This window comes from Equus quagga, chromosome 2, assembly GCF_021613505.1.
Source record: "Equus quagga isolate Etosha38 chromosome 2, UCLA_HA_Equagga_1.0, whole genome shotgun sequence".
Taxonomy (NCBI): Eukaryota; Metazoa; Chordata; class Mammalia; order Perissodactyla; family Equidae; genus Equus; species Equus quagga.
Window position 1 is genome coordinate 117,279,523 of NC_060268.1, and position 26,980 is coordinate 117,306,502.

At 43.3% G+C, this 26,980-nt stretch overlaps 1 protein-coding gene across 1 annotated transcript in view; it reads right to left on the minus strand.

Moving 5' to 3' along the window:
- Positions 1–26,980, minus strand: part of ABCB10 (ATP binding cassette subfamily B member 10) — a 40,064-nt gene that overhangs the window by 12,323 nt on the left and 761 nt on the right. Inside the window, exons 2-10 of the mRNA XM_046654242.1 lie at positions 26,733–26,978; positions 17,669–17,869; positions 16,583–16,785; positions 12,811–12,945; positions 11,879–12,025; positions 9,848–9,983; positions 4,913–5,008; positions 3,444–3,653; positions 1,279–1,358 (exon numbers count right to left, since the gene is read on the minus strand). Coding sequence (XP_046510198.1) covers positions 1,279–1,358; positions 3,444–3,653; positions 4,913–5,008; positions 9,848–9,983; positions 11,879–12,025; positions 12,811–12,945; positions 16,583–16,785; positions 17,669–17,869; positions 26,733–26,978 — 1,454 coding nt within the window. The remainder of the gene's footprint in view (positions 1–1,278; positions 1,359–3,443; positions 3,654–4,912; positions 5,009–9,847; positions 9,984–11,878; positions 12,026–12,810; positions 12,946–16,582; positions 16,786–17,668; positions 17,870–26,732; positions 26,979–26,980) is intronic.

Consider the following 26,980-nt stretch of genomic DNA (forward strand, 5'->3'; position numbering starts at 1 on the left):
TCTATTTTGATTGGAGAATTCAATCCATTTACGTTTAGAGTGATTATTGATGTCTGAGGGCTTAATGCTGCCATTTTATCATTTGTTTTCCGGTTGTTCTGATTTCCTTTGTTTCTCGTCCCCTCTATTTTGAACTACCAATTCAGTTTAGTAGTTGTCAATGATAGTCTTCTCAATTTTCTCTTGATTTATCATTGTGTCTCTGTTCTGATTTAGTGGTTACCATGACATCCGTATAAAAAAATCTTGTAGATGAGATAGTCTATTTTTTGATAGCTTCTTATTTCCTTAGTCTAAGCCAATTCCATCCCTTTCTTCTTCTCCTTCTAAGTTGTTGTTGTCACAAATTATTCCATCTTGTGTTGTGAGTTTGTGGTTCAAATGACGAAATTATATTTATTTTTAATGTTTTCCTTCCCTTTATCTTTAATTTTATAATTAAGTGTTTGCTAACCTGTTTTGTCTATCCATTACTTTTTGAAATAGACACAAACCAGATGCGAACATGATATCTGACAGAACCCTGTGAAATGGTCCTAAAAAGCAAATAAACTTCCAGCTTCTTTTCTCCATCCCTATATAATGTGCACCACTGATATCCTTACACTACCAAGCAACCCCCATCACTGCCCTGCTGGCCCCTCACCCAGTGGAATCTGGGAGAGAATTACGTCTGAGGGGAAGCTAATTAGAGGGAGAGGCTCAGAAATGAGGGGAGTTCAGGTTTGTCTGCTGTGCACATAGCCTGGTAATAAAAATATTAACAGCTGTGTTAAAATTTCCCTGCTCCAAATGGTCTTATTTTGAAAACAGCCTCATCAAAGTGACCATATTACATTGACATTCTGCCTTGAAATCTGCAACTTCTTTGCAAGGAGACTCTGGCTCCTGTCATAGTCTTTGCTTGCTTGTCCCTGAAACCTATTTTGTAAAACAGTAGACTGTGGCTGGTAATGACAATGGGAACCAGGGAAGAGTCATTACAAGCTAACAAGTTATATCATTTTCTCCCCGTCCTCTAGACTACCTGCATTACAAAGCGATGTCGGTCTCCAGCTTTTGATAAAAAGTCAATGCTTCACCTGGTTAAAGTGTTTAAGGTCTTCAGGAAACAGTACTATTTACACACCTAAACAACTCACCATGTGAGATTAGTTTAATACATCTAGAAAACTTCCATTCCTTCTCTTTTGAGAGGTTCAAGACCAAGAACAAAACAAATGACAAAAGCAATTTTAAAAGAAAATGTAACACGGAAATGGAGCACTCTCCTCCTACCTGACTCACTGTCCCAATCTTGGATCTCAGCCAGACTGGATTTAGCTCACGGATATCATGGCCATCGAGACTGACAGTTCCTTGGAGAGAGGAAAGTAAAGAGGCACTGAGTGTCATGGGGCTGATGACTAATGTAAACAAAGAGAGGATCTGGTGGGAAGATCCTCCAGACTCAGTTTTTTAAAGAATAAAAGTATACTCAAAATCTCCAAACAGAATCTAAAACCAACACATTTCACAGAATTTCAGAGCTAAAAGGGACTTTCTGGACCATCAGTCCACTCTCCCTGCAGTGGTGAGCTAACCAGCCCTCTAGTTCACCCACGCAGCCCCTCTTCCCACAGGGGTTACGGAGAGCTTCCCTGGAGTGACTCAGGCTCCACAAGAAGATGCGCCTGTGCAGAGCTTTGGTCAGCAGAAAGTTAGGTGGGAGAGGGGCAAGCTGTGAGGTGTCCACTTGCTGGCACAAACACCGGCAGAGTTGGCACAGTTCTGAAAATGGCACCCATGACAGTGGCTGCCTAATTCAGCAGCTTCCTGATCATGTTAGCATCATTCTGCAGTGAAGTTCTGGGAAGTGTCCTGGAAGTTTAACCCTGCCAGTGATTTCTGAGGTCTTTTATTACTCATTAAAATATCCCTTCCTGCGTAAACTTAGGTGGAGGAGAATCTGTTACCTGTAACCAAGAATCTGATTGATAGTGTGGCAGAGCTTTTAAATGACCAGATATAACTGTGACCTTAGCTAACAGAATTAGTTCTACACACTGAGGGAACTCAGTAATGCTTGGTGACGATGACAAGTGACTAACATAAGAAATGCCATTTCTTCTCAATTAGCAGTGTGGAATTATACAAGCCAGTTGTACATTTTCATAAACTGGCAAAAACTTGAGGTCTTTGACTTAAAGGTGCAAGTGCCCTACAGGCTACACAGACAGGACTTGGTGTGTCATTTCTTTCCTCCTTGATGTATTCACTGTGATGAAGAAGCTACAGACTCAATATTGGGACCTGATTTGCATCCCTCTCACTGGGATTTTTCTACACTCAGAATTTTCTAGCAAGTAGAGAGTGAACCAAGACAGTGACTCTGGAGTCAAACAGTATAGTAACACCCATTTTAACACAACTGGTTATTCCGTGGTTGAGGACCTGCAAGTCAAATAATTATCTAGCACATAACCAGCTCTTGTATTGTTTTAACCAAAAAGCACAGGTACAAAGACCACAAGACATATTCTTTTTAAATTCATGATCTGATTTTTGCTAACAGTTGTTTTCTTTCTGAGAAACATCATTGTTTTCTCAATCCAAAATTAAATCAATACATATGGAATATCTACTCCAGGCTCTGATATAAACAAGGATATAAACTTTGTAACTATGTGTGGTGATGGATGTTAACGTGACATACTGTGGTGAACGTTTCTCAATATCTGCAAATATCGAATCATTATGTTGTATACCTGAAACTAAGATAATGTTATATTTAAATTATTTCTCAGTAAAAAAGATAAGGAGTTTAAAAAAGAGGTAAAATAATGTGTTCTTTGCTCTAAAAAAATGCTATAATCCAATTAAAAATAAAATAAAAAGCAAAATGAGAAAAATCCATTAAGAAAATCTCTCTTACCTCAAAATAGCTTCAATGGAGCAGTCACACAGAAGTGAATCACTGACTGCCAAATTACCCGTTTGCACACTAACCCCCCGAGCAGTTCAGGGGCAGAAGCAGGCAGAGGCCTTCCAGGGAGCCCCTCAGGGCCCTGCACCAGCTCAGTAGTGGGCACAGAGGGGGACTTACGCCACATGAGGCACCTTCTTGTAGCTGCTGAGCAGCCTCCTCCACCCCTTCCCAGGAGGGGGGCATCAGAAGGAAACACTGGCATGGTGAATGAATGGCAAAATGCAGGAAGTCACTCTGCACTTGAAGAGGTCAGACACGAAATATACAAAATGCCTGACGACAGGGCTTCCGGATGAGCCGGCATACCCCTAATGGCGACATCTCTGTTTAAGGGATTTCCTCACTGGGAACAAACCCTTGGGCATTCAGAACTCTCACATTACAAGGTCTTGGCCTAATAAGATCCTCTCCCAGGACACAGGAGTAAAAGGGCCGAGGAGAGCCCTCCCTACCTACCATGTGGTAAACCACTCACCAGAAATGGGGTCGTACAGCCTCAGCAGGAGGGAAATGACTGTTGATTTGCCAGAACCACTTGGGCCAACCAGCGCTGTGACGGACCCAGATGGGATAGAAAGGCTGAAATCCTGGAATATGGGTACCTCTGGGCGAGCCGGATAGATGAAGTGCACATTCTTAAACTCCAAAGCGCCCTGGAAGTTCTTCTCATTTAAAATGACCCCCTCTGAAACATGAAACAGAACACTAATTACTTAAGGCAAAGATCAAACTCCCAACCAAACTCAGTTCTCCTACTTGTCTGACCATAGATGATGGCCCCATCACAGCTGGTCCTGGAGCACAAGCTCTTTACTGGGCAAATCAGGAAGAGGCCTCCGCCTAAGGCTTACTGGGGCCTGCCCTGCCCCTACTACATACAAGGCACTGTACGTAGGGGGTCTTGTTTGATTCTCGCAGCCCTGAGAGGTAGAAATGACTGTCCCAGTTTTACTGACAGGACACTGAGGCTCAGAGACAACAACCTGCCTGAGCTAATGAGCAGTGCAGGCAGCTTCCACCCTTGGAGTCGCTGGGCTTCCAACCCAACCACCTTCTCCCTGTGCCACTACCTCTGTACTTCCCTTGGTCCAGGATTTATCTTATCTACTCTAAATAAAGTCCCGAGAGAATGATGATAAACAGCTGGGTGTTGCACAACCACCACGGAGCTAGAGGGGGTCAGAGGTCTGTTCTGTCCTCATGTTACCTTGCTGCTGACTAGGGAGAAGCTACTCAATCTCCCTCAGTTGGGCTTACTTCCTCCAGCTTATCATACTGGAGAATACTGGGTGTTCACTTATTGACCTTAGTTGACCGACAAGTCCTAGGAGTCAGTGAGTGGCTGTAAGTAGTCACTGCTCTCAGCCACTTCTCCTGAGCCCACGTTCATTGGCCCAGGCCACACAGCTCCCAAGTACTGGCTTTCAGGGAAGCAGTTGATAAAGGAGACAGCTCTAGCTAATTAATACCAGCATCTCCCACCCTACCTCCAAAAGCGAAGAAACTTGGAGGCTTTCATATGTATGATCCCTCTTTCTTTCCTCCTGCCACCCCCACCCCATCCCTGCAAAACATCAAAATCACTATGGATGACAAATCTGGTGGACTGGCTAGGCCCTTCCTATTTGCACCCATGGACTGCATTCCCTTCCATCCTGTTGTCGATGGTAACAAATCACCTGTAGGGTGGTAAACAGTGGACAGCACACGGTGTAGTCAGCCTTGTAGACACTTCCAGGGCCAGCCTTGGGCCCTGCAACAGCACGTGGAAGCTTCCTTCCTCTCTCACTGCCTGCCCTTCTGATGACCCTGTCCCTGCCATGTGGCAGGGACGACATTCTTGTCATGCTTGTCCTTCACAGGAAGGGCAGGGAGCTGGTCCAACTGTCCAAAGCCACATTTGTTTAATCCCAGCAAAGAAGAAAAAACCCATTTCACACCTACCATTAAAAGGAAGCTCAGGTTCTCTCTCAAGGAGCTCCCAAAGACGTCCCCCAGCACCCAATCCTTTCATCAGTTCCGAGTAGAAAGAGCTCAGACCTGAGGACCAGAAGCAAAGCCACAAACACATCCATCACCGGTACCAGGAAACTGCTATCTGCTGCTCCCATCCCTCTGGGAACAGTAATAATAACTGGCTTTTAATATAAAATCTGTTATTTCCAAAAAAGGATTTGAGGCAGCCACCTGGGAACCCATATTCATAATTCCCTCTGTCTCATACCCTTGATTTCCTTCAGCTTCTCCTCCTCCAAATTCATTGCATTCTAATAAAGATTTAATGTTTGATCAGGGAATTTACAAACACATATAGTCATACTAATCAACCACTGAATTAAAATCACAGTGTTACAGAGAAAGTCAACCTAGTCAAAAACACGGCAATATAAATAAAATATAATGCCTATTCCATACTTTAAAGGAATATAAAATATCCCAATATTCATTTTAAATTCATATCCACAAAATCAAACCTCCCTTTCAGGCACTCAACAAATACAACTTTCATTATGCCAGAAACTGAAAAGGAATTTGGTAATGTTAAACATTCCAACAATCTCTTTTTAAAGTCACCTTTGAACTGTGATTTAACTTATGACTTAAAAAAAACTCTGGGGCCGGCCCCGTGGCCAAGTGGTTAAAGTTCTCTGTGCTCCACTTCGGTGGCCTGGGTTTGTGGGTTCGGATCCCTGGTGCAGACCTACTCCACTCACCAGCCATGCCATGGAGGCCTCCCACATACAAAGTAGAGGATGACTGGCACAGATGTTAGCTCAGGGCTAATCTTCCTCAAGCAAAAAGAGAGGAGGATTGGCAACAGATGTTAGCTCAGAACGAATCTTCCTCACACACACACAAAAAAACTCCAAGTACCCTGGATCGTGTCAACTGCCAGAACACACACTTGTAACACTTTCATTCAGTAAGGAAGCTGAAAAAATGCAATTCAAATATTCTTTCTAAGAAATGTTTGTGCATATATTCATGGATATTTGTGTAAGATACAGTGGACTGAAACATTCAGATTGAATTAAAAATGCATTGGGCAGAAATAGACCCATATAAATATAGTCAACTGATCTTTGACAAAGGAGCAAAAACAACACAGTGGAGAAAGGACAGTCTTCTCAACAAATGGTGCTGGAAGAACTGGAGGGCCACACGCACAAAAAGGGATCTAGACACAGACCTTACACCCCTCTCAAAAATTAACTCAAAATTAATCATACACCTAAATGCAAAACACAAAACTATAAAACTCCTAGAAGATAACATAGGAGAAAACCTAAATGACCTTGGGTTCAGCAATGACTTTTTAGATATAATAACAAAAACATGATCCATGAGAGAAAAAATTTATGTTAGACTTCATTAAAATTAAAAACTTCTGCTCTGCAAAAGACACTGTCAAGAGAACGAGAAGACAAGGCACAGATTGGGAGAAAATATTTACAAAAGACATATATGATAAGGGACTAGTCTCTAAAATATACAAAAACCTCTTAAAACAACAATAAGAAAACATTTTGATTACAAAATGGGTAAAATATCTGAACACACACCTCACCAAGGGAGATATACAGATGGCAAATAGCATATGAAAAGATGCTCTGCACCAAATGTCATTAGGGAATTGCAAATTAAAACAACAAGATATCACTTCACACTTAGAACAATGAAAACCCAAAACTCTGAAAACACCAAATGTTGGCAAGGATGTGGAGCAACAGGAACCCTCATTCATTGCTGGTGGGAATGCAAAATGGTACAGCCACTTTGGAGGACAGTTTGGCAGTTTCTTACAAAACTAAACATACTCTTACCATATGATCCAGCAATCTTGCTCCTTTGTGTTTATCCAAAGGAGTTGAAAATATATGTTCAGACAAAAACCTGAATATGGATGTTTACAGCAGCTTTATTCATAATTTTCAAAACTTGGAAGCAACCAAAATGTCCTTCGGTAGGTGAATGGATAAATAAACTGGTACATCAGACAATGGAATACCAGCACCAAAAAGAAATGAGCTATCAAGCCATGAATTGACATGGAGGAACCTTAAATGCATATTACTAAATGGAAGAAACCAATTTGAAAGGTTAGCTACTGTATGATCCCCACTATATGACCTCCTGGAAAAGGCAAAACTATGGAGACAATAAAAAAGATCATGGGTTGCCAGGGGTTAGGGGCAGGGAGGAATGAATGAGCAGGGCACAGAGGACTTTTAGGCCAGTGAAACTCTTTTGTATGACACTGTAATGGTGGATACATGTCATTATACATTTGTCTAAACCCACAGCACGTACAACACTAGAGTGAGACCTAATGTGGACTATGGACTCTGGGTGATAACAGTGTATTAACGTAGGTTCATCGACTGTAACAAATGCACCACTGTGGTGGGGGATGTTGACAGTGGGGGAGGCTGTGCTTGTGTAGGGGCATGGGGTATGTGGGAAATCTGTGCTTTCTGCTCAATTGTATTGTGAGCCTAAAATTTCTCTTAAAAAAAAAGTCCATTAATTTAAAAAAAGAAAGAAGTGAAGGGATGGGAAAGAACTGGAGGTAGTTCAACATAGTAAACCATTTAGACTCTGAAAAACAAAAACAAAATGGCCCTGGATAAACAAAATGTGATCTATTTATACAATGGAATATTATTCAGTGATAAAAAGGAATAAAGTACAGATTCATGCTACAATGTGGGTGAACTTTGAAAACATTATGCTAGACGAAGGAAGCCAAACATGCAAGGGCCATATGTTATATGGTTCCATTTATATGAAATATCTGGAATAAGTAAATACATAGAGACAGAAAGCAAGTTGTGGTTGCTAGGGGTTAAGGGAGGAAGGGTTAATGGGGACAGACTGCTTAATGATTACAGGGTTTTCTTTTGGGATAATGAAAATAAATAGAAGTGGTGGTTGCATAACACTGTAAATGTACTAAATACCACTGAATCGCTAACTTTAAAATGGTTAATTTTATGTTATGTGAATTTTACCTCAATAAAAAAGTAAATAAGAAAAAAGACATTGGGGTTCAACAGGAAGATGTAAGAGCATTCTCCGGTACAAAGTAAACAAGCATGCTTTTCTTCAAACAGCACTTCTGACTCTCTCTCAGCAGAGAATGTATGTAGAAATTGGGGTTTTTTCAGTATGCTGTTCTAAGCAGAAACCAACCTATAAAAATTCTTATTTATTTCATAAATAAAATAGGATTTCTTGCTTGCAGATTCATTACAGAATTACTTTAAACAGTGAGCTTCACAGCAGCATCTAAAATCCTACTCAACTTGTTGACATAAATTCCCAGAGCCTCAGGTACCCGCGGAGGTTGTAAATGTGGTGCTGTAAACTGTGGCAGTAACGGTCCCTACAGATCTACCCACACTGGTACTCCTCCCTCCATCACCAGACGGCAGGTATTGTAAAGACAGGTGGCTAGAGTTGTGCAAGAGCCTATGCGTAAGAAAGTCAAATTACCCCAAAATCTTGCACACAAAGCATCAGCAGCACCTTCTCTAACCAGGGGACTAGAACTATGTTTCCAACCTATTTCTGTACAAGACACAGTTGTGAACTTGTCAGAAAAAAATGTAGGGCAGAGATAGCTTCTATCAGGTCAAGTAGTACGGAAAAAAGGGAGAGACAAGGGACTAAGAAAGATCAAGTCACAAGATTAGGGGAGGCCAGGGAGGAAAGCCGGCTGTGGTCAAGCATAGAATGTGAACAGAGGCCACGAACTGAAGTGGCAGCAGGCAAATGCCCCTGAGGTGGGACAGAAGACTTAAAGGAACATGACCACGTGGGTGGGGGACCCAGAGCCCAGCAGGCTCAACCCAGGGGATAGAGAGAAAAGAGCAATACTGTCATCACGGGGTCCTTCTGAACTGACCTTCTCACTTCCCAAATCACTCAGTACCCCAAAATATCCTAATCAGGTTTGTCTTCAAGACCAGCCAGCAGAACTTCAGTGCTATTTTTAGGGGCTTCTGGAAATCTCAGTCCAGAAAATATCCTCCTTTGCCTGCAGATGTCTAAGGAAATGACTGTGCCTTTAACCAGTAGACACAAAACTCTGAAAATAAAAATCTTGGGTTGCGATGACACTCTGGGATCCCTGAGTTCCTCCATTCATCAGCCCTCAACCTGTTTATCTAACCTTTGCATCTCAGTTTTCAAAGGGAAGGAAAACAAAAAGCAGGAAATCATTTGCCCCTTGTTGGCTGGGCCATGGAAAGATACAGAAAAGAAAACTTCACACACTTCACACAGCCTTGCCTCCACGGACCCTGCTTCCCTTCACCCAGGAATGGACAATAAAAGCTGAACTCTGAGAGATTCTTGACAAAAGCAAGCAACTCTATTTCATGAACTTGATAAGGAACACTTCTTGATTCTTCACTAGTTTTGAACATGGTTCACTTTGTACTAGGGACTTTCATTCCCCAGTGATCTGTCGATGATGGAACTCTCACCACCATGAGACTGTGGGTTTCCTGTATGCACCTGCTCAGCACCATCCTTCCTCTGCCCTGCCTCCGTTCTAGCACCCAAGTGAACAACCTGCCTTAACAGGCAGGCTGAAAAATACTGCTCCAGGATGACCCTGGGCTCAGCAAGCCACAAGAGGCCTGCAACAGTCCTCCTTCCCACCAAGAAACTGCTCACCCATGCAGGGGGATCACACTCATGCCTTCATCATCTTTTCTTTCAAAGTCAGGTTGGAATAACATTCTAGGAAATGTTTTTTTCAGTTGAAGTTAACTGATGAGAGGTGGAGTAATGGGAAAGTTAAGTTTTTATTTCAGAAATTATAAACTTATTTTTAATTTGTAACTCCCCAAGTCTATTTAAATTATATACCTCCAATGCTTACTCCAACCCAGAAAGCATACATCAGGAAGGAAGAGAGTTCACCCACTGTCATATGGGCACTGCCCATCAGCAGCCCTCCTTTGTACAGGACAGCAAGCACAATTAGGTTCCCTGAGAGTCCAGTCTGTCAAACAAAGAAAACACAGAAGTTAGGTGGGAACGAAAGACCCAAAATGCAAAATGCATTACCAATGGCCTATAATTTCCTTTTTGCATTTAACTATCACAGCAAGATTTTTCCAAAATATTAAGTTTTAATCTGAATTTCAAATAAAAAATACTTTTGAAATAGTGCAATATTGGAGGAAATAATCTCATCAACACGAAAACCTAGAAGCTAAGTCACACATCAGATTCCTATTTTACTCAATCTACTCAGTTTGCAAAGGAGAAGAATAATATTAAGGATTCCTTCTCTAACTGGAGGAAACGAATACATCTCTGGTATATGTGTTTATATATTCTAATGTGATGCACTGAGCAAAGACTAGACTGAGAAGTTAAAGTCTTGTATCTCTGATCTGCCTTGACCTTTGTTAGGTGCATGGTCTCTGGTAAGTGCTGCCTTCTCTGGGCCTTTGTTTCCTTATCTGTTAAATCATGGCCATTATTATTATTATTACTATTATTATTTTGAAAGTGACAGTTCATTTAACTTCGGCAATAAACTGGCTTCCAGGGAGAAAGGAAAGCCTGTGTCAGTTACAAGGTGATTATGGAATTCATCATATGACTAACCCATTGGCTGAACCTATGGTCATCTGATATAATCCAAGAATATCTGGGATAACAGGCTCTTAGCCTCCCATTCAAGAGAAGTCAGGTTGTGTCTGTGCTACACTACAGATGACTTCTTTCTTTCCTAAATCTCCTCTTTCTATGAAAGGGAGTAAACATTTATCAAATGGTTTCTGATTTAAATTCAGTGTCCTGGAAGTTACACGGACTAATTTGCATGAATGGCTCAAGTCTCGGGAATTCCATTCTGTTGCTTTCCCTAATTGGAAGTACCAGAAAGGCCTCTGGCCTTGAAGACTTCCCTTTAGTGATTTGCATATTCTTGTCTGTACTTAGCATCTATGATTAGCCTACAGGCCATCATGAGAAGCCTGCAACTTCCCGAAGCTTCTTTATTTACTTATTTTTGGACATTTTATAATTTCTTTTTTCTTAAAAATACTTTGTAAATGATAACTAAAACCCATGTGAAACAAGCACCTATAGATATCCCAGTTTCAAAAATCAGGAAGTAAAAATTATTACCTAAACTCTGAGGTCACTGACATTGTTTTTGGAGAGAAGTCTGACAATCTCTGAATGCTTGCTGCCTTCCAGCCCCTTTCAGAGAAAAAATGTCTGTGGTTCCTATGCATTGGTGGCCATGTTTTAATTTTTTCTTTTTTTTAAAAAATTTTTATTCAATTCATTTAAACTAAAAAAATACACACACAATTTACCTATGGCCATTCAATAATCATGGCCATTACTGAATCACCTCTAAAGCTCTTTCCAGTTTGAACATATTACAAATTTGCCCTCATTGTGGTTTTCTAATTCAGTGTCCTATTTGAGTTCATTGTGATCAATTTTTTTTATACTTCCTTCTTGAAATACACTGAGTATTCCAGTTAACCCTGAGTGGGTCTCACTCACCCCGCAGCAGAATGTCCTGGAGGGCCTGTTAAAACTCAGATTGCGGGCCCCACACCAAGGTCCCAGGTCAGCAGGTCTGGAGTACAGCTGAGAATCAGCCTGTCTAACCAGCTCCCAGGTGAAGCTGAGGCGAGTGGTCTGGAATCAGTGCCTGATACCATACTGTTTTGATCTCACCACCCATTGCCTTTTCTTTAATTACATTTATTTGTTTCCACCTGGTTCACAAAAATATTTTACGGGAGGTAATTCCCAGTCTTGAAATAGAACAGAATTATTTCCTATTTATGGCAAGTGTCCCAGAATAAAAATCTCTCCCAATCATAACATTTACCCTTTTTACTCTTTCGAAAATGATCTACTTACTGCTCCAAAGAAGCCAGCCCGAGCAAATGCCTCTTTCCTTGCTAACTGCATCACATGGTCCACCTTGTTGGTGTACGTCTCTATTTCAGTCATTTCTTTCCCAAAAGCTCGAACAGTTCTTATATTTCCAATACGTTCTTCAGCTAGCTGGGAGAATAGTAAATACATTTCAGGGGGACAAAGGCCAAATTTCAAGACTTCTAAAGGCAAAATTAAAATGTGGTTCTCATTTTTAAGACACTATCAATGGAAAGGGGCTCGTGATACATGACTAAGTCAAAAACAGGTTAGAGAGTATGCCAAACAATCTATTTCTGGAAACAAATATCTGTCTATACACACACAACATATATATATATAGGTAGATAGAAAGATAAACAGGAGGGTAGATAGATAGATACGGAATTATATTTTAATGTAGAGAAAAAGACAGATAAAAAGGATAGACTCCAAAAGGTTAATAATCTTAATTCTGAGAGGATCATGTGCATTATTTTTTCTTTTTTATATATTCAAATTTTCAATTATAAAGATGCATAATTTTTGTAACATGAAAAAATAAGTTATTTTTAATTTTTAAAAAGACAATATTGGACAGCATTGCAAAGCTACCTTTATTAATTAATGAAGGCTAGAGTGTCATCCTGAAACTATTTTCAAAATATGACTAGCTTTTTCATCCTATCAGAAATAGTGATGGTAAGAAGTAAGAAGTTCACACAAGGTTCAGTCAGGTGAGATCTACTCTGAGGTGTGAGTAGTAATCTAGTCTAGAAGGCGGAGTATTTCAGGTTTCTAGGATCTTAGGGTCTGACGTAAGGAAAACTAAGTACTTCCTGAAAAGCCTAACCACATCCTCAGGGTCTGCCCACTGGTACCCTAGCTCTGAGCTCAGTCTAGTGGAGACCACGTGGACAGGGAGGAGCCTTTACCTGAGTGGCTTGTGCCAGGGAATCCTGCGTGACTTTGGTCAGTTTCCGTAGATATCGTCCATAAATCACAGCAAGGATGGATATTGGAGGCACCACACTCAAAACGAAAGTGGCGAGATTAGGTGAGACAAAAAGCTGTCAAAAACAAAAGCCAAAAGGTGTTTGTTACACAGAGTAGCAAGAAATTCTCATTACCTACTATAGGGGTGTGTGTGTTTAAGTCAATAGGCCAGCTTGAAGGTGCTGTCTCAAAGTTGTACATCCTGTTTTGGTGGAACTTTTCAGACATCTTCAATCTTCATAAAACTTCACGAATATTCAGCATGCCACACAGGAGCAATGTGACAGAGAATGGCTGAAGAAGGGGTGGAAATATTTTACATTCTATACTATTGCTGGCACAATACTGTCCCACTGCTGTGCACATTAGACCATGCTGTTCAACCGCAGCGAAGGGGGAGGCAGGACAGGAGTGAAGCAAGGAGGCCGGGTCTGCTCCACGCTGACCAGACCACGCTAGGAATTCTGCATTCAAGTCTCGATTGCCTCAGGGGCACTGAACAACCAGAGCAATGTGTCCCACTGAAATGACCAACATGGCAGAGAGACCAAAAAACCCCACATCATAGGACAAACAGTTGAAAGAGGACTTGGCAGAAGAGGGGCCTAACTAACAAGTGGAAGAAGAGTTAGAGCTGTGTGCACGGCTCAGAGGACTGAAGTCTCAGAGGAGGGACCTGATGCAACATAAGGAGGAGCCTCCTAACAACTGGAGCTGCTCAGAGGAAAGAGCAACTTCTAGAAGTAACATAGTGGGGCTTTCCTGTCAACTCTGTAACTTGATGATTGTATTTTAAATGGTATTAGCATCTCTTCAACAAATTATTAAAATCTGCCAAATCTCATTTGCACAGAAAATAGTATAATCAGTACAAGGCTCTCCTAAAATGCTGAGGAAAAGTTGCAGACTGAAATGTAAAGTAATGAACGAATCAACCAATCATTCATTCATACTCACTCGTCCACTCGTTACTGAATGCCCAAGTGCAGCAAACACTAGTCTAGGCAGATCACTGACCCCCAAGGAATTTCATCCCAGGGGCTGGGGGGTGGGAGTTAGATGGCAAACAGGTAAAAGAGAGGGAGGATAATCTCAGGTATAACATGGTCTCGGAGGGGCAAATACACAAAGGGCCTGAAGCAGGAATGAACCTGGTCCCTTTGGTTTATGGAACAACCCACCCTGAGCACACAAGCCACGCAGGCCAGGGCACTGGAGGATGGTCACCAGCAGGACACATGTGGGGCAATGATGCAATCAGGGCAGGCCTGACATTCTGGGGCCTGAATACAAAGAAGCTCAAGTAAACCATCACATGGGGTGTCCTCTGTGCTGGGCAGGAACACCCATTAGGTTTCCCAGGACCAGGGTGGGCTCTCTCAGAACCACCCACCTGTCCACTCTGGTTCCCTGCTTAGGAATAACCTTCTGAAAACTAACACGGGGCCATGTCACCAGAAAGGAGTGTTGGAATAGCAGGAACACACTTTTTTGGTTTTTTTTGGCTGAGGAAGATTCGCCCTAAGCTAACATCCTGTTGCCAATCTTCCTCTTTTTGTATGTGAGCCACTGTGACAGCAGGGCCACTGAGAGATGAGGGGTGTAGGTCCACACCCAGGAACCGAACCCAGGCCGCCAAAGCAGAGCATGCTGAATTTAATCACTAGGCCACCAGGGCTGGCAGGAACACACATCTTAATGGTAGGAAGGGAGATCCCACAATGTAAATTACTAAACTGGCAGCGTGGTATAGACTAATAATACAGATTATCAGGTTCTTGTGAGTAGGCTTACTATATGTCAGGTCTAGGGAGCTTGTGAGAAACAAAGAATCCATCTGTTCCTCCAGAGCTAAAAACCAGGTCCCAGGTGGTGCCACCTCATGAGGCCCTGTAATGGGCTGAATGTTTGTGTCCCCCACCAAATTCATATGCTGAAGCCTTAACCCCAGTGTGGCTGTATTTGGAGATGGGGCCGCTAAGGAAGGAAAGAAGGTGAAATGAGGTCATAAAGCTGGGGCCCTGATCTGACAGTATTGGTGTCCTTATAAGAGGGGACATCTGAGAACCCCCTCTCTCACACAAGCACCAAGGAAAGGCAATGTGAGTACACAGCAAGATGGTAGCCACCTTCAAGCTAAGGAGAAGAGGCCTTAGAATGAACCTACTTTGTCAGCACCTTGATCTTGGACTTCCAGTCTCCAGAACTGTAGGAAATAAGCCCCCTGCTCTGCGGTACTTTGGCATGGCAGCGCAAGCTGACTAAGACAGGCGCCCTTGGATTAGCCATCTGACTTACACTGAACTCTCTTTAACTGTTACAAAAAGAGGCTCCAACTCTTCCTGAACCCCAAAACCATGAAATTGGAAATGGTGCTTTAGTGCAGGAGGGGTCTTCTTCCAAAGCTTTGGTCCTCTCTTGCTGGGAATATATGAGATTTCAAAGCTGTTTTCCACTCCATAAGTCAGATCTTACAGGCTCACACATCCTTCTGCTCTGGACTGAATGCTACAGGGGACACAGAGAGGACAAAAACCTAAGCTTTTCCACTTGTGAGAAAGGATTAGCTGCAGTCCTCATTCTAGGGGTCTGAAACTGCACCATCTACAATGATAGCCTCACAAAGCTCTTGAGCACTTGAAATGTGGCTAGTGTGATTGAGGAACTGAATTTTAAATTTTATTTCATTTTAATTAATTAAAATTGAAATTTAAAATCCAATATTCCATTTCCATTCAGTTACTGGTAAATTTTTAAGTATGTCTGGAAAACTTGGTATGGCAATCTACTTTTTCAACTGCAAATTTTATGAAATCTAAATACAGACCAAGTATTTCCAATGAAAATTTAGCACGTGGATTGAGACATTCCATAAGTGTAAATATATACCAGATTTTGAAATCTTAATATGAAAAAATAATATAAAATATCTGATTAATAATTTTTATATTAATTACATGTTGAACAGATAATATTTTGTTTATATTAGGTTAAGTAAAATATATTATTAAAATTAATCTCATCTCATCTTTCTTTTTTGCTTCTTAAAATGTGGCTACTAGAAAACTTAAAATTATATATGTGGCTTGCATGACATTTCTTCTGGGCAGCAGCGCTGGTCTGAAAAGAAACATGGTTAGAAGTGAGGCAAGCAGACGTGACAGTGCTTAAGCCACTCAGTCAAGGAAGGAACAAGGCTGTGGGAGTGGAGAGCACTCACCTCAAAAGAGCACAGGTCCACTCATGCGTACAGAGGATTGAACTGATCCTCCCTCTTACAAGAAGAGGAACAAAATGATCCCTTGGTGCTGTCATGATAGCTTCACTGCCGGGGGGGGGGGGGGGGGGGGGGGGGGGGGGTGTAACTTACTGTGTTTCCTTTAACCCACTGCTCAGCACCCACATGGCTCCTTCCACCTGTTGCTCTTTTCGGCCTTCACGCATCCTCAGAAAACCCAGGCAACAGTATAATCTTTTCTAAATGCAATGGTCCATTCTCTAGATAAGAATTCATTCTGGAGAAATGAAGGTGCAGGAGGCCAGGAGGGAAGAAGCAGGCTCCACATCCCTGCAGCCTCTGTGGCGGCGCTCTTGGCCAAGGGGCTTACAAAGTGATGGGCACAGCTCACCCTGAGCTCATCTCATGCCTGAGAGACCCAGCCCAGGCCAAGCCCTGACCAGAAAGTACCAACGGAAGCCAGGCTGACATACCATCATGCCAATGCCGAAGAAAGCCTGGGCCCCAGCCCTGAGCCCATCTGAGAGGTTTTCAGTCACCGAGCGCCCCAGGAGTGCAGTGTCTGAGGAGAGGCGGTTAATTAATTCTCCTGTGCGATTCTTGTCAAAGAAAGCAACCTCCTGTCTCAGAACGGAGGAGAATAATGAAGCTCTCAACCTATTCACAATGCGCTGACCTGCAAAAGCAAACAGGAACAGCATCAGCTTGGGTACAGCAGGTTGGCCCAACGTCAGCACCCCTTCTGAGCACCACAGCCTCTGAGGCACTGCTGGTGCCCTGTGTCAACCCCGTGGGAGCAGACCCACCTGAGCCCTGGCACGCTGACAGGCTTGCACGAGTAATGAGCGCTAACTTTCTCTTGGTAACTACAGACTGCAGACATTGAGGGGAGAATACAGTGATGACACAAAAATAATATGACTGAGAGATTTTTAAACAGCATTATTTACAAAGAAGTTTTACTACATTAACTTTTCAAAAACTAATTTTGCTTCTCCTTGGCAATCCTTTTCTGTATTGAACTTTCAAATGGCAAGAACTGGTTAATTATCTACAGAATTTATTAGCCAAATGGTGAGCAACTGACTTAGAGTTGGGCGTCCAGGCTTCCTCATCATCGTGGTGCTCACCTGCTGTTAACAACCAGGCCTTGACACAGAGAAACTGTAAAAGTTCTTGTCCCAGCTCCTGCCGAAGGGAAACACAGCAGGGAGCAGATCAACAGTCCCTGCAGCTCCCTGAACAAGGCCCAGCACTGCAGCCTCCTACCCAAGGGCCCTGTTTGCACATCTCCCATAAGACAAATAGGCTATTTCCACCCCTAGCTCAACTCCAGTTCCTGGAAAAGAAGAGTTGAGAAGAGAGCGCATGATCTCAAACAATTCACAGCTCCAGCACCTGGCCAGACACTGGGCTTTGTCCTCACTGAATGTGATGCCAGGAAGAGAGGGAAAAACTGGGGCCTGTAGCACGTGAAACTCGAGGCCCAACAAACCACATGATTCCCAGATGTGTTCTCTGGGGATGGCGCACTCAGCCAAGACGAGGGGCTTTTTTACCTGAAGTTTGCATGAGGTAGACACGAACAGCGTTCGCAGCAGCACCACATAGGAACACACCGCTGAGTGCCAGGCAGAGGCGGGTCAGGTCCCTGCTGAAGTCCACAGTGGGGTTTGTGTAAATGATGTCGATTATCTTCCCCAGGAAGAAGGGAGCAGACATGGTAATGACACTGGACACAGCCAGAAACCCAACCGCAGCTAGAAAACACAAGCAGCTCTCAGGTTCATCAGGGCTTCAGCAAAGGGGCAGGGTGCTGAATTCACAAGGCTTCTTTTCCTAATAAGCATTTCAGAGCATGTGCGGCTCTCAGGTGCTGGGAGTTTCCTTTAACTCCTGGGCCTCCGACTAAATGGAAGAACCCAAAGGGTCCTGGGACCAGAACAAGTAGGCGACTGCAGGGAGGGACTGACTACACCCAAGTATCCAGATAAGATGACTTTTTGCACTACCTTGGTCTGATCCTCTCTTCCTTTTTAGGAATAACCCAGGGCTAACTATGAAAATCCATTCTGCTCTCCCTCCCTGCCTCTTGGTCCGGGTGTTCATCCCAGATGATATTTTCCTACATTCATGCTATACACTGTTACTCCTTGGCATCTAAATGTATACTAGCTTGAAGATCAAACTATGCAGGTAAAGCCCTTGATGACGTCTGGTATTACAAAACACCTTACACAACCTGTGGAGAGCAGTTACAGGCATCCATTACACAAGCAATATGTTATTTCTTAATATCATTGCTTTGGGGAATAAACCACCAGAATATCAGCATGATATGAAAATAAGAACACAATTCTTCACACACCTAGAAAACAGACAGGGGGGATAGCGTCTTATCAGAAAAGACAATGCTGAGCAAGTCCAATTAGGAACAACACACATAATAGATAAGCACACTCATAATAAGAGAAGTGCAGGGCCAGCCCGGTGGCACAGCGGTTGGGTGCGCACGTTCTGCTTCAGCACCCTGGAGTTCACCAGTTGGGATCCTGGGTGTGGACATGGCACCACCTGGCAAGCCATGCTGTGGTAGGCATCCCACATATAAAATAGAGGAAAATGGGCATGGATATTAGCTCAGGGCTGGTCTTCCTCAGCAAAAAGAGGAGTATTGGCAGCAGATGTTAGCCCAGGGCTAATCTTCCTCAAAAAAAAAAAAAAAGGAATGCAAACTTAAATTACAAAGATAGACCATTTTTCATCTACTGGATTGGCAAAGATCAAAGAGTTTGATAACATACCGTATTGGTGAAACTGTGGGAAAAGAGGCACTTACACTATTAATGGGTGTGCAAATTGGTACAACTGCAATGGAGAGCAATTTGATCATATCAGTCAAAATGTAAATGCACACTCCCTGTGACCTAGCAATTCCACTTCTATGAACTTAACTTACAGATACACTCCCACATGTGTATACAAATATGTACATTCAAGGATTTTCACTACAGCATTGCTTATACCAGAAAAAGATTCAAAATATCCTACACAGCCATCAGTGGGGAACAAGTCGAATCAATTATCGAGCATTTATTTTATAAATATTGTGCAGTCATTAAGAAGAATGAGGCGACTCTATCGGTATTGACATGAAGCAATCCACCAAGACAGACTGTTAGTGCCTGTTGGTTTTTCAAGTGTGCATATGCACAGAACATCTCGGGGAGAGTCACAAGAAACACGTAACACAGGCTCCTCTGAACCAGCTAGTGCCACCATTAAAGTCACTGGCAAGGCTCCCAGGGGAACACAGCAGGGACTGAGCCCCGGGATGTGGGAGCTCCCAGCACCCTGCAAACAGCAGCTGCTTCTCTTCTTTGTTTTGCCTGATGCTAACACTTCAGTTAAAGGTATTACTTTTATGTAATCTTGATAAAAAGAGTGGAGGACAAACTCAGTGCCAACTGGTTATTTAGTTGGCAAAGAGCTGTGGGGGAAATGTAAGCCTTTGAAGTAGGGAACATTTCACACCATCGCTCTCTCACCTCCTTGAGATCATCTAATACCCTCTTCTCAAGACAATCTGCTCTGACCACCTGATGTAAAATACACATACCCAACACTGCCTGCTTCCCTCCCTCTTCACTTTCCTCCCCGCACTTTCCCCATTCTGGCACTCTAAATGCTTCATTTGTTTACTGTCTCTCTCTCCATTAGGACACAAACAAATGCTTTCTTTGGTTCACTGCTATATTCCCACTATCTGCAGGGACAGGCACACAGAGTAAAAGCTCAATAAATATTTTTTGAGTGAATGAATAAATTGAACTTTGGCAAAGGAGGCATAAAAGTGTATCAGACCACCCATTGATGGAAGAATGGATAAAGAAGATATGGTATATATATATATATATATATATACACACAATGGAATACTACTCAGCCATAAGAAATGATAAAATCTTGCCATTTGTGACAACATGGGTGAACCTGGAGGGTATTATGCTAAGTGAAATAAGTCAGATGGAGAAAGTCAAATACTGAAGATAAAAACAACAACAACAAACACATAGACAGAGAACAGACTGGTGGTTTCCAGAGGGGAAGGGGGGAAGCTGAAAAGGGTAAAGAGGCACATGTACATGGTGATGGACAGCAACCAGACTTTTGGTGATGAACATGATGTAGTCTATACAGAAGTGAAAATATAATGTTGTACACCTGAAATTTATATAATGTTATAAACCAATGGGACCTCAATTAAAAAATTAACTAAAAAAAAGTGTATCAGATCAAAGTTCTTCCACAGCCTAAAGAGGAATGTATTATCTGGTGGCTCAGAAGGTCCACGTGGATATGACTCCTTTGCACAGAGCCAGAAAGTCCACATACCTGGCTTAAAATCCCATAATCACAATTTAACTGAATAATGTGAACCAGGCCAAGGGCCATTTCATTTTGATGTAACTCCCAGGGTCTTGTTTTAAAATGCCATGAGGGACCGAGCACCCAAAGGGCAGGAAAGTGTCTAACTCACAGCTCTGCAGGACACAGTGCACTAGGGAGACAGCCTTCAGAAACAGGTGTCCTGGGGAACTAGGGACTAATCCAAAAAGCCTCTCTGTTTCAGCTTTCACTGGTAGCTAATTTGTGTAGTCTGTACGTGAAATACTGCAAAGGTCCATCTCTCCTCCCTCCTCCAGCTCTAAGTGAAAGTCACTACTGCAAAATAAGAATCTCTATTTCATGAATGAAATGTCCCATGACTTTGATTCTGAACACACGTTCTTACACAGTACTCAGCATGATCACAAACAGGAAGGAATTTAGCTAAGTCCAAACTCATTCCAAGATATCCCTCACTTTTTCCTTTTAATTAACAAAAAAAAATTATCAGCTTGTTTTATTGCCATTTGCCTGTTTCTCCTACAAGTTGAATGTAGACAAAAGTAAAAGAGTTTTTCAGCTTTCAGTTAGTTGGATTCTTGTTAATCGACCTTTTATTACATATTACTGTCTTTGACATGAATGAATAATTGAGACGCGCTATAACTATCGTTTCAGATTCCTCCCTAAAGCCGGGACGCTGAGCACACTGCAATCCTCCTGAAATTCTCTCCACTTTTCTCCGGGGTAAGCCTCTTACTTGCTCTGATCCTTGCCTGATGGGATCCCAGCAACTTCTGTTATCGATCTCTTCGCAGAGAGCTTAAAGTATCTTTTGGTTACTCTCATTCTACTGAATCATGGCATTCAAAGAGTGAAAAAATATCCTTTAAAAGAAAGGGGAAAGAAAACCTACAATGTAGACCTCTGGTAGAAGGGCTGTGGAAGCTAGCTCATGGGAGGACAGGGGTCTGGGGTGAGTGGAGGAAGCTGGAGAGCGTGCCCACTACCTGCTGGACAGGAGACACATCTTCTAAGGATTCACCTGAAGTTAGGCAGGTACAGCTGTCCCCACTGTCATTCGAGGGTGAAAGATGCAGCACTAAAAATGAGTCCCATCACCACCTGAAGCATTTGATATGCATTATCTTCTTGAATCCACCCAACAACGCCCACATTCTTGTTTTTTCAGAGAGGAAACTCAAGCACAGAGAGGAGAGGGAGCTTGCCCAAAGTCACCCAGTTCCTATAATGGAGAACCACATTCTGGGACAAAACATGTCTTCCTCACCTTTCTACATTCCAAGCAGAGAAAACAGCATGGGCCTAGCCTGAGGGTTAGGGCAGGCCAGGCAGCAGACAGGCTGCGGGACATTGCTGGAGGAGGGACCTCGTGGAAAAGAGGAAGGAGTACTGAGAAACAAAGGGGAGAGGTAGCAGGTTCTAGATTACAAAGTAGAATAGGGACTTTGCAGCAAGGCAGGCTTAAGAGGGCTTTAGGTTGGGGAGTGATATGGTCACAAATGCATTTTTAAATGATCCACTCTGGTTGCAGAGTGAAAGGAGGGGCTGGAGGCCAGCACAAGAGAAAGACAGTTAAAACACTGTTTCTGCGCTCAAGGAGAAAGAGGAACTGGGTGAAGTAGGGTGAGGGCAGAGCAGATAAAGGAGGTGACAAGGATTGAAGATATTTTTAAGAACTAGACTCGACAGGACCACGTGGATTTGGGGAGCATGTGAGGAGGGCCTGTTCTGAAGTTGGGACTGACAGGGTTAGTACCTTCTAGCTGTGCCATCTGTTTGACCTTGCATGAGTCACTCAACCTCCTCTGTGCCTCAGTTTCTTCATCTGTAAAATGGCAATAAAAATAACACCTCTCTCATGGAAATGTTGTGAGGAGTAAATTAAATTAAATACACATGTAAAGGATCTTGTGCAGAGCCCAGTACCCAGTAAACAAAAGATATCAGCTATTAGCTTTATTGCTGTTGTCATCACGAGGAGTCAAGAATGAGCGTGTCTCTGGCTTCGGCAAAGGGGTTCATGCAACAGTCCCACTCTCTGAGAGAAGGGACAGCCGGAAAGGCAGCTTTGAGGAGGAAGGTAACTTCGGTTTCAAGATATGTTGAGTTTCCAGGTATCTAGAGGACATTTTCATGGATGCAGGTGGTTACTCTACAGAACAAAGAAGTAGAGGAATGTGCAGGTTACAGGCCGAGGTGAAGGAACCTAGCATCTAAGCTGGCCAGGGAAGGCAGTGAGGACACGAGGGGCTGACAGACTAGCAGGAAGCAGAGAGTTTAGGAAACTTCTAGGGTTCATGGAGTAATCTGTAGAACAAAGATCTGCGCGTGGGCACGCTGGGTGCAAGGCGAGACCTTCAACATGTGCTGAAGAGTTAGGCATCTGGGCTATACTAACAAAAGCCAGGCCTGCTTTTAACTACAGTGCTGTTCAGTAGACACACGACGCCACCCGCCTATGTAATTTAAAATTTTCCAGTTGCCATATTAAAAAGAGAAAAAAGGAATAGGTAAAATTAATTTTAATAACATATCTTATTTGATCCAATATATCCAAAATCAACATGTAATCAATATAAAGAAACAATATTTTACATTTTTTTCATACTAAGGCCTTTCAAAATCTGATGTTTATTTCCCACTTAAATCAACTCTGACTAGCACTATTCATAGCACAGCTACAGAATGTTAGTTTTTCTCTGAAATATGGCATTTCCCTAGCAGGCAAACATCCCTGGCTTTCTGGAGCAGTCTTACCTTCAGAGGTTCACTCGCCATCCCATCAGTACTGTCCTCGTCAGAACCTCTGTCCTGACTCAGCCTTCAGGAAACAGCCATTCTAGGCACTACTCACCCTCTCCTTGCTCACTGCATCCACTGGGTTTATCACTTCATAGACTATCTTCACAAACTATAACTACAGATTCAGCAAAAGCTCCAGCAGGCCTCGGGTTCTGCCTCAGGTTCTAAGAATGGTCCTAATCTCAAACCACATGAGCCTTTATCAGTAATTTAAGTGAGAGACGCCCTCCCAAGTCCTCCACAGAGGCTCCAACTAAACTGAACACGCAGGGCGGAGGGGTGGACATGTATGTTCCACAGTTGAACTAGGAACCTGCCTGGGAAGCGTGGGGAAGCCAAGCTTCCGCAGCACACCGAGGCCCACCACACAAAGGACCTCCAGACTGGCATCATCGTGATAACCTCACAGCACCCTGAGAGCCCACGGCTCACTCCTAAGACCCAACTTCTTTTTTTTTTCAGTGAGGAAGATTCGACCTGAGCTAACATCCATTGCCAATCTTCCTCTTTTTTTTTCGCTTGAGGAATACTAGCCCTGAGCTAATGTCTGTGCCAATCTTCCTCTATTTTGCATGTGGGATGCCTCCACAGCACGGCTGATGAGTGGAGTAGGTCCACGCCCAGGATCTGAACCTATGAAACCAGGGCCACCGAAGCAGAGTATGTGGAACTTTAACCAGCCCTCCTAAGACTCATAGTGTCCCCTGCCCCTAACTCACTGGCATGGTTAGAGGCCTCAGCAGCCTCTTCTATCTGCCAGGTGCAGCAAAAGGGTTCTGACAAATTACTTCTTATCCCATCAGCCCACACAGGGCTCCTCAGTGAGCTCCTGCATGTTTTAAGACTCCTCTGGCCAAGGTGATAAGATGAAGAATTATCAGTGAAAAGAGACGGGAGAGGAACTTTGTAGGCACAGCTGCAGGAAGATAGCTGCAAATTCCTACACAAAGTGAGACTTGGGGAAGAGGGGCAGAAGGGCAGGTTAGAGGACCACAGTTCCTGTAGAAGAGGAATGGAAGGAATGCTAAAACTGTTCTCTGCACACATCTGCGAACATTTCAAATGGGAGACCCTGTTTTTAAAGTTTCTGATACAAATCACTTCAGATCAAATCACTTCTGGTCATACAGTTCAGGTGGCATACTCAGCAAATTGCTGAAGACAGAGGAAAATATTACTATCCAAATGTATACCCGAATTTTTGAAAAAGGATTTTTTATTCACTTCTCTAAAAATTAACAAATTAACATTGGAATTCCTTCTCTTCAATTCAAGCTGTTTTGGTCTCTTGACCAAAAAAATACACACACACACACACACACACACATGCCCCTGCTCTTTATCCCCAGCGTTTTAAAGAGATGTGCCAACCTCAGAGGCTGCTCTTATGATGATAAATTACAAATTAATGATGGACCCCACTTCCTCTTATTCCCACAAATGCCAACATCCAGACTGGCTTCAATATATCACATATAACAACTTTCTGAGGAAATCACATGTCCTAATAAGAGTTTTTCATCAGATTTCCTCATAATATATAATATGTACTTATTATCTGTTTAAAAGGTAAAAAGACAAAAAACAACAGTATACCAACACCAGACTTATCTCCTCAAATTATATGTTCACAATTATTCAATACAGCAGATCAAAACAGCTCCCCTTCTTAAATAAAAGGAGATACAGCTCCTACCTTGTTTAAGACTGTCTTCTCAACATACTAGTATGGCAGGACATGTGGGAATAGGGCAAGAGAGTACTTGGACAATGGTCATAGCCAGGACAACGGTCATGGGAGAGGCAGGGCTGGGCTACCCAACACCGCTGGGCACATGTGGGCACCAGCAAAGCCTGATACCTAAAAAACTTTCTTGACATTTAATATTTCAAAAACAAAACACTTTGAGTTGCATAGGGGAAGGCTGGACACACTCTGTAGTGCTCAGGGTCTCTAAATTTAGGCCTCCATCTGGGCCTGGTCGTACCATCATTTATTCTTTCTTCTAAGGCACCCTGAGCCCCTGCTCTGTGCCACACAGATGCTAAGAACTAGAGACAGAAAGAGGAATGAATCAGACACAGCCCGTCTCAAGCAGCTCACAGTCCAGTGAGAGCTCTCAGTCTCAAAATTTTCTTTTAAAAGAGGAAAAGATCTTTATTTCTATCAAAATCTTCATGCGACCAACTGAGCACTGAAATGATTCTCTTTACACCTCAGTGATACCAAGAAACCCCCTAAGTTCTAACAGTCAGTAAGAGGTAAAATGTTCCACTCTAACCGCCTCCTCCACAGCACCAACCTGCCCAAACGACAAATCGCTCTCCAGGGGCACATTCCTGAAGCAATGGATTTGCAGCAGAGAATGTGGGATTCTCCTCTTTTAAGTGTTGCAGCTGACAACCTCCCAGGCCCCCTTTTCACCCTCACCACAGCTGCAGTTTTATCTCCAGTCATGGGACCATTTCATTAATGTCTCTCCCTCCCTACACTGGCAGCCCCAGCAGGGGCAGAACCACCTTTCTCTCTGCCTGCCAGTGTAACCCCAAGGCCTAGCACACAATGAGGGCTCAATAAATATTTAGTAAAGAATTGCAAATGTAGAGAAATCTCAAAACATTTTAGATCTTACAAGGCCCTTGCTGTTAAACATTTCTCCATTTATGACTAAAAATGGGGAACTATAGAAAATCCTTCTGTTTATCTGGATTTTGTGTCCCCCCAAAAATTCCTTTTGATTTCTTTAAAAAATTACTCAGCTTTGATTTAGTTGGGTTATAATCTAATTTCTCAAAGCTCCTGGAGTTTGCAGATCACTGATCATGACCAGTGTTGACTGTTCTGAAAATCACTTAGTAACTTCCTGCTTACCACACAGGAAGGCAAAAACACAAGCCAAATCTAAGGGTTTAGATTGTCTTGCTTCACATAGCAAAAATACTGTTGACTGCTTCATAAACCTGCCTAAAGCAAATAACGTTTTTAAAAAATAGTATAAGTGCATAATACAAAATGGCTATTGTTTGGCTAGAACAAATTTTAAAAAGGGGGGGAGGGACCCAGCTCATTCTGAGAATGCTGGCAAAGCGAAAGCAAAACAGCCCAAAGATTCTCATAATGAGAGACTGCTCCACTTGTTTAATGTGTGTCAAGTTAAGAAAACAAACGTAAAACAGAGCAGCGAACAGATTCCCAGTTAAGCTGAAAGGCTTGATGCTACAGCGAGCTGAGCGCTCTGTCCAGCACTTCCCGGTACAACTCCGCCGGTAAAGGGCCACCCCGTCCCTCCTCCCGGTGGTGCAGGTAGCCCTGGGTCTCTCCGCCGCCCCCTCAGTGTGCCCTCTCGTGACCCAGGACCACGCGCTCCGTGAGGCGTATCAGCCTGCAGGGGAAGAGGACGGTCCTACCTGCCAGCCTCCGGCGCTCGGGGTAAACTAGCCCCAGGAGCTTCTGGGCCTCCGAGCGCCCGGCCGCCGCGGGCCGCAGCCGAGAGTCGTCCTTGGGAATAGCCGCGGCCGCAGGCAACGCCGGCCCGCGCCGCCAGGCCTCGCCCCCTGCCCGGACCGCGCCGGCTGGGCGGCCCGGGAGCCCGGCGCGCGGAGACCGCGGCGCGCCAGACCCGGCCAGCACCCCGCACCTGCCGGCGCCAGAGGGC